Source organism: Triticum aestivum, chromosome 2B, assembly GCF_018294505.1.
Source record: "Triticum aestivum cultivar Chinese Spring chromosome 2B, IWGSC CS RefSeq v2.1, whole genome shotgun sequence".
NCBI lineage: Eukaryota > Viridiplantae > Streptophyta > Magnoliopsida > Poales > Poaceae > Triticum > Triticum aestivum.
In genome coordinates, this window is record NC_057798.1 from 593,611,941 (window position 1) to 593,620,704 (window position 8,764).

General features: G+C 42.7%; 1 protein-coding gene across 1 annotated transcript; it reads right to left on the bottom strand.

The window, feature by feature from the left end:
* Window positions 1-238: 238 nt before the first annotated feature.
* Window positions 239-1,291, bottom strand: LOC123041738 (ethylene-response factor C3-like). The gene has a single exon (XM_044464307.1). The coding sequence runs from the start codon at window positions 1,289-1,291 to the stop codon at window positions 452-454; it is 840 nt and encodes a 279-aa protein (XP_044320242.1). The 3' UTR covers window positions 239-451.
* Window positions 1,292-8,764: the final 7,473 nt, after the last annotated feature.

Genomic DNA, 8,764 nt, shown 5'->3' on the forward strand with positions numbered 1-8,764 from the left:
TTTACGCACAGGAGCATCTTGCATCACAAAAAGAATTGGAATATTTTGAATTTTTTTTCTATTTCCTTTATTTTTACTGTTCACCAACATCCGAGCTTGGGTTCTGGATTGAATTATCAGTGTGGTTATCTATTATATTCCTTTTTTCATATTATAGGAGAACAAATAATAACAGCCCATACCGGTCCAGAGAAATCCAAACTTGGCGCCTATGTCATGTCAGAAGTGTCTCCGACCATCTGGCCATGAATAGCTCATGCAAAAACGAATATTTACAACCATTTGTTTTGACTGAATTCAAAGCGAAACATTGACGCTTAAAAACGTGCACAACCAACGATTTACACTATCATTTCTCAATGCTATCTAGTCCAACTGAACACTGGACTATCGAGACCAGACCAGCAACAACAACAGACAAGAAAGCAAAAAAAAAGCGATCAATCCATCGTCAGATGGAGTGATGACTCGAGCACCATGAACTGGAGGCAGACGTCATCATGTCGTCGGAGAGGCCGAGCAGCTCCTCGAGGTATTCTGCGCCGAGGTCCTCAAGCTCCATCACGCCCTCCGGCCGGCCCGTCCGTACGGTCCTGACCTTTTGTTTTGTCGCCGCCCTCCTATGCATGGAGTGGCGCCGCTTCAGCGCGAGCACGGGTGACAACCCGTCGGCGCGGCCACACACGTCGTCCTCTGCGCCCTCGAGCGAGCGCCGGACCTGGTCGGCGGGGAAATTGAGCACGGCGGCGCCGCCCCGTATGGCGAAGGCGGCCTGGTCGTACGCGAGCGCCGCCGCCTCCGGGCTATCGAACGTGCCCAACCACACCCGGACGCCGTCCCGCGTCGAGTCCCGGATCTCCGCCGCGAACTTGCCCCACGGCCGCTTCCGCACCCCGCGGAACGCGCGCCTACTGCCGCCCGCGGCCACCTTGGCCTCCTCCTCTTCGCTGACCTCTCGCTTCACGGCCGTTGCCGCCGTCGCGGTGGGAACGGGCGCTGTCGCGGTGTCGGTGTGCATGTCCTCCTGGTGCTGGGAGAGCATGTCGAGCAGCAGCATCTCGTCGGCGTCGCTGGCGTGGAACGGGAGCAGAGGCGGCGGCGTGGCCGGGGCGCGGTGGTGCCATGGCGCAGTGTCGGCGGAGCCGGTGGAGGAGCCTGGCGAGTGGAGGGATGCTGCTGCTCTGTGGTGGTTCTGCGTGGTCATGGCGCGGCGCGCCAAGAAGTTGACGACGCCGGTGGTGAGCCGGGGTGACGTGGAATAAGAGGAAGCTGTGCTGCTTGGATCAGACATTGATGTCGAGTTGGAAGTTCTGGAAGTGCGTCTCCATGGTTTTTATACTAGTACCGGTGGCGGCTGGCTTCCTAGTTCGTTGAGAATGGATGAAGCAGGGGAGGGCAGAACTGGAATTATAGGAAAATGCTCTGTTTCCTGGTTTCTTTCCCTAACAGATAATTGTGATAGCGATATATCCTCTTGTATTTATGATGATACGAATAAGATGTTTTTCAGGCTAAACTAACCTGAAAAACGTCTTATATTTTAATACAGTTGGGAGTAAGAGTACTCCATATGTTTTGTTTGATGATATTAATCTGAAGGTGGTGAAGATTAAAGCCAATTATGGCAACACCAAAAAAAAAACTACAAAGATTTATGGATGTTAAAACCCCAAGACAAAAGAGCGACGCTAGACATAAGGAGAATTTTTTACAAGTTTAACGAACGGGCACAAATGGCATCATTTGATTAGGATTAGAGGGAGGGAGGGGCCCACCCCCTGAAATTCAGAGGGGGCCATCCGTAAATCTTCGGTTAGTTGTCGTATGTGTAGGATTATTGAAAAAAAAAAGAAATTTGCCGGTGCTGTTGGTGATTTTGAAAGAAGGTAGGAGTGGCCTCAGCTGAGCATGTTAGCATGTATGAACAAGCATGGCAATTTGGTAGTAGTACTGTAGTAGTAGTAGTACCAATTAAATTTACCTGAGCTTCATTTCATTATGAACAAGTAGAAATAGGTCCCCAACCTCGTCATTCATGTCGGCGGCGTGGAGCCCGGACGGTTGCAGGCGGGCAGCGACAGTCGCCAAGCCGGTGCTTGTCTATCGGCTCTCGCAGATTAGCGGTGGGGAGTAGCCACAGGCAACAGTGCTCTTTGATGCGGTCCACGCCAACCTTGATTCCAGGTTCGACGGCTTTGGCGCTACGAGGTATGGCGGACATGGTGGCGCCGATTTTTTGGGAGAGAGAAGTGGAACGGGAGAATGTGATAGGGGGGCAACCAATCACAATTTATATACCAATCACAGTTCAAGAAAACTCATAATAAACAACGATCGATTACCAAGGCTTTGAATGAGCATAATAAGTGGAAGAGCGTTCAACGTCGTACCTATGACAATACAATAAAAATCTTCATGTCATCTTCTAGGAGAGTGCTTGTTGCTCCACGTATTCACTTTTGGTGGCAATATTGGCTAAAGTGCAAGGCTTTCCTTGAGGGCTCTGTCAATAACATGAGCAACGTCGGCGAGTCCCTACAAGACACGTCCGCGTGCATGGCCAACAACTTCTTCGAGTGGACCCAAGGATGGGCTCTGAACTACCGACCACCACAATGATCTCGTCGACTTGGGGTTACAAAAGCCTAAGATTGGGGAGATTACTTCCATGTCTACATCACGATGTGACGACATTTATATTTTGAATGTTGTAATGAGGTTGTACTTTAGCTCACTGATCTTCAAACACTCATGTTGGTTTGTTCCAACGCTTTACTTTTCTTCGAGTTCTTTTTAGTTTTTTTTGCCAGTTGCAGCTTCTTTTTGCAAGTTAGCTTTCAAAAACCAAAAAAAATAGAATAAGGTTTTTCTTTCGGTTTGCTCTTTTCCTTTTGCCTTGGATTTCCATTTACATTCTTTTTTATATTTTCATAGCAGAGTTGATCTATGTCGGGAAGCGAGGAACACACCCTTAAGAAAGAGAAGCATGAGAATTCATGATCGTGAAGATATGTCCCATGACTTCTGTATTTTGCACTTGAATTGCTTAGAATAGTTGTAGTAGTAGTATGTGTGAAGCATACAAGTGGGAGTAAGCCTTGATGGTTAAAGCAAAGGTTTTGTTATTGTAAGTAAAATAATTTTGTAAGCTTTGTGTTGTTTAATCTAGATGACCAAGACTTGTTGTGTGACAAGTTTTTAAAAGAAAGTGATGTAATCAAAGACTAATCATGCATATGAGAAAGTCTATAGAAAGACTTGGGTATTGAGAAAAAACGTAGAGGATATGATATTAGCGATAGTCAGCCCCACAATGTTCATTTTGATAGACTCAACAACACTTGTGGATAAAATTGTCCATAGAAACCTAGTTGAAAGGTGATCTAGATTATGCCAAAATCTGTTTTGCATTTGTTTGTATGGTGTTTCAGCTTCTTGTCGGTGCCCTGACCTTGTCGCTACACATTGCTTTGCTTTACGCGTGATAAATGTGAAATTCACCTTTCTTGATGTTATGTTGAAAACTCTGTTGGCCACTGAATGATCCACCTATGTTTCGACATGTATTTTGTCTATGAGTTTTTTAACGTTCATAGTGGTAACATTACAACGAATAGTATTTGGCTTTCTCTCGAAGAGTGTGTGTATCTGGTAATAACAAGTACTGATCATCATAATAACTTGAAAGAGACAAAATATTGGTCCATATTACTTAAACATGAACCACAATGAAACTCTATGCATGTATCATTTCTTTGGCATAATCCCGTCACTAGGCAACCAAAGTTATGAGCAAGTGATGATTGAAAGAAGTGTTTGAAAGCCTTGATGAAGAGACACTCATGGGTGTAAGCGAGTTAATCTAGTACTATCATATTGTCTTTACACACCTTTGATACGTCTCAAACGTCTCTATAATTTTTTATTGTTAAATGATATTATGTTATTACTTTTGTATACTTTATATGCCATTTTATATTATTTTTTTGGACAAACCTATTAATTTAGTGCCCAGTGTTAGTTCCTGTTTTTTTTTGCTTTTTTTTGGTTTTGCAGAAAATAATTACCTAGGAAGGTCCAAACCCGGCGAAAATTTATAAGGATTTTGTCTAGAATATATGCAACACTGGAAGCTTCGGAGAGAGACCAAAAGACCCACGAGGCTCCAACAAACCCAGGGGTGCGCCGACCAGGCTTATGGGACCCACGAGTACCTATTCGCACTAACTCCAAGCCTATATATTCCCACATATTTAGAAACCCTCGAAGTGAGACCAAAACATTTTATCGCCGTCGCAAGCCTTTGTTCTGAAGCGATAACATTTGGAGCCTTGTTCCGGCACTCTACCGATGGGGGGAATCATTGGGGAGGCCATCTTCATCAACCTTGCTGCCTCCATGATGATGTGCGAGTAGTTCTTTCATGAACTACAGGGCCATAGTGGTAGCCAGATGGCTCTCTCTCCCTCCCTCTCTCTCTCTCTCTCTCTCTCTCTCTCTATCTTCAATACAATTATCTCTTTGGAGATCTATTCGATGTAATTCTTGTGGCATGTTTGTTGGGATCCAATGAATTGTGGATTTATGATCAGATTATTCAATGTTTATATTGATTCTATTGATGTCTCTCTCTTGTGTAATTTTATAGCTATGTATGCTTTCCGATCTATGAGTCTTCTTTGGCCAAGATAGATGAGTAGGTCTTTAGAGGGATTTGTGCATAGTAGTGGGTTCAATCTTGTGGTGATCTTGCAAGTGACAAAAGGGGCAGAGGCACCCATTATATTACTGCTACTAAGGGTAAAACGATGGGGCTTGGTCATATTGATCGATCTCTTCTTGTCTACATTATGTCATCTTTCTTATTGCGTTATTCTATTTGTCATGAACTTAGTACTTTGACATGCATGCTGGATAACAGTCTTGGAGTGGAGTAATAGTAGTAGATGCAGTTGGATTAACGGTCTAGTTGTCACGAACATGATGTCTATGTGAGATTAAGCCATGAATGATCATAGTTATAATTTGTGCTATTTAGTCAATTTTCCAACAATATTTTGTCTACCATGCCTCTATACGCTTTCGAGAGAGATGCCAATAGTGAACCTATGGCCCCGGGTCTATTCTACATTAATACAAAAGCTTCTACAATTGCTCTTTAGTTGCCATTTAATATTTTTTGCTACTTTGACTATCACTCTACATTTAATATTATAACTAGCAAGAACAAGGGTAGGCATGCCCCCTTGCCTTTGTTGTCCGCAAACAATTTTAGTTGTTTGAGTGCAGGTACTACAAACGTTGTTAGTGTGGTGCCTACTACTAATTCGATAAACCTTGGTTCTTAATTGAGGGAAATACTTTATGTTGTTGTGCTACATCACCCTTCCTCTTCAGAGAAATACAACTACTCCTACGGGAGTAGCAACCTTTCACTCCCGTAACTTATGTTTTCATTACTCAAGAAAGAAAATTCTCTTATGTGCGTTCCCAACGAGCAAGTGGTAACTAGAGGAAATAGAATAAAAAATACTTTATTATTTTGTATAGATTAGCAAGAGCTTTGTGTTGATTATATTTACTTCACTAACACTTGAATAATAACCATGCCACTGCTACAGCTATGCTAAGGTTTTAGGTGGAAAATGGAGGACTGTCTAGGCGTACTGATCCTAAGTGAACAAAAAACTTCTTGTCATTTTGGTTTAAAGAATCGAGTTCCTTATGGTTGGGTTTTGAAAGTGCAAGTGTAACTTAAATTATATTTTGGTGTGATGACAATATGGTTAGAGGAACTAATATCGGGTGCTAAAGTTTATCTCAGGATATTGGTTCCCAGTTGTTCTTGATGGTGGTGTGTGACCCCCCAATTCAAAAAGATCAAAGGTGTGGTCTACCAGCGATTCGAAGGTTTTATTTTTGGTTCGATTCGAGTCATAGGAAAGACCGCACTATTAAGAGGGGGTCAATCTCCATCAACATCTTCACCAACACCATCTCCTCTCAAACCCTAGTTCATCTCTTGTATCCGATCTCTGTCTCAAAACCTCATATTGGTACCTATGGGTTTCTAGTAGTGTTGATTACTCGTTGTAGTTGATTCTAGTTGGTTTATTTGGTGGAAGATCATATGTTCAGATCCTTAATGATAATTAATACTCCTCTGATTATGAACATGAATATGTTTTCTGAGTAGTTACGTTTTTTTCCTGAGGACATGGGAGAAGTCTTGTTATAAGTAATCATGTGAATTGGGTATTCGTTTGATATTTTGATGAGATGTATGTTGTCTTTCCTCTAGTGGCGTTATGTGAACATAGATTACATGACACTTCACCATGATTTGGTCCTAGGGGAAGGCATTGGGAAGTAATAAGTAGATGATGGGTTACTAGAGTGACAGAAGCTTAAACCCTAGTTTATGCGTTGCTTCGTAAGGGGCTGATTTGGATCCATATGTTTCATGCTATGGTTAGGTTTACCTTAATTCTTATTTCGTAGTTGTGGATGCTTGAGAGAGGGGTTAATCATAAGTAGGAGGCTTGTTCAAGGAAGGGCAGCACCCAAGCACTGGTCCATCCACATATCAAATTATCAAAGTAACGAACGCGAATCATATGAGCATGATGAAAACTAACTTGACAATAATTCCCATGTGTCCTCGGGAGCGCTTTACATTATATAAGAGTTTGTCCAGGCTTGTCCTTTGCTAAAAAAAGGATTGTGCCACCTTGATGCACCTTAGTTACTCTTGTTACTTGTTACCCATTACGAATTATCTTATCACAAAACTACCTGTTACTGATAATTCAGTGCTTGCAGAGAATCCCTTGCTGAAAACCGCTTGTCATTTCCTTCTGCTCCTCGCTGGGTTCGACACTCTTACTTATCTAAAGGACTACAATAGATCCCCTATACTTTTGGGTCATCAAGACTCTTTTCTGGCTCCATTGCCGGGGAGTGAAGCGCCTTTGGTAAGTGGAATTTGGTAAGGAAACATTTATATAGTGTGCTGAAACTTACTGTCACTTGTTACTATGGAAAATAATCCTTTGAGGGGCTTGTTCGGGGTATCTTCACCTCGATCGTAAGAGGAAAGAGTTGCTCCTCAACCTACTGCACCTACTGAAAATATTTATTATGAAATTCCTTCGGGTATGATAGAGAAACTGCTAGCTAATCCTTATGCAGGAGATGGAACATTACATCCTGATATGCACCTAATCTATGTGGATGAACTTTGTGGATTATTTAAGCTTGCAGGTATGCCCGAGGATGTTGTCAAGAATAAGGTATTACCTTTATCTTTGAAGGGAAAGGCATTGACATGGTTTAGGCTATGTGATGATATTGGATCATGGAACTACAACCGATTGAAATTGGAATTTCAACAGAAGTTCTATCCTATGCATCTCGTCCATCATGTTCAGAATTATATATATATATATATATATATATATATATATATATATATATATATATATATATATATATATATATATATATAATTTTTGGCCTCGTGAAGGAGAAAGTATCGCTCAAGCTTGGGGGAGGCTTAAGTCAATGTTATATTCATGCCCCAATCATGAGCTCTCAAGATATATTATTATTCAAAAAAATTATGCTCGGCTTTCTCATAATGATCGATCCATGCTCGATACTTCTTATACTGGTTCTTTTATGAAGAAGGATATTGAATTCAAATGGGACTTATTGGAAAGAATTAAATGCAACTCTGAAGATTGGGAACTCCACAAAGGTAAGGAGTCAGGTATAAACCTTAAGTTTGATTGTGTTAAATCTTTTATGGATACTGATGCCTTTCATGATTTTAGCACTAAATATGGACTTGACTCTGAGATAGTAGCTTCTTTTTGTGAATCATTTGCTACTCATGTTGATATCCCTAAGGAGAAGTGGTTTAAATTTCATCCTCCCATTAAACTTAAAATAGTAGAACCTATTAAAGTTGAGGAAGAAACTATTACCTATAATGTTGATCCTATTGTTCATACTGCTTATATTGAGAAACCACCTTTTCTTGATAGAATTAAAGATCATGCTAAAGCTTCAACTGTGGTTTGTAAGAGTTATTGTAACGCCCCGGATTCGATGCGCCAGGTGTCTACCAGTTATTCGCCGTCGTTGTCATGTCATTTGCTTGCGTGTTGCATTTTTCCATGTCATCATTTGCATTGTGTCATCATGTGCATTTCATTTTGCATACGTGTTCGTTTCTTGCATTCGAGCATGTTCCCCGTTGTCCGTTTTGCAATCCGCCGCTCCTATGTCCTCCGGCGTTCCCCTTTTGTCTCTCGTTGTGAGTGGGTGTTAAACGTTCTCGGAATGGACCGAGTCTTGCCAAGCGGCCTTGGTATAGCACCGGTAGACCGCCTGTCAAGTTTCGTGCCATTTGGAGGTCGTTTGATACTCCAACGGTTAACCGGGTAACCGTGTAGCCCGAAACCCCCCTTCTCTTTGCAGCCCAACACCCTTCCAAAGTGGCCCAAAACCCAGCAAACTCCCCTCCATGCTCTCGGTCGTTCGATCACGATCGCGTGGCCGAAAACTGCTCCTCATTTGGACTCTCCTAGCTCCCTCTACCTATAAATATGTGCTCTCCCCGAAAATTTCGCAGTCCAAGCCCCCAAACCCTAGCCCCTTCTTCCTACGCGCGCCGGACACGTCCGCCCGGCGCCGGACACGTCCGCCGCCACCCCCCACGTCCAACCGCAGTGTGCCACCTGTCCCGTCGCGCCTCCCA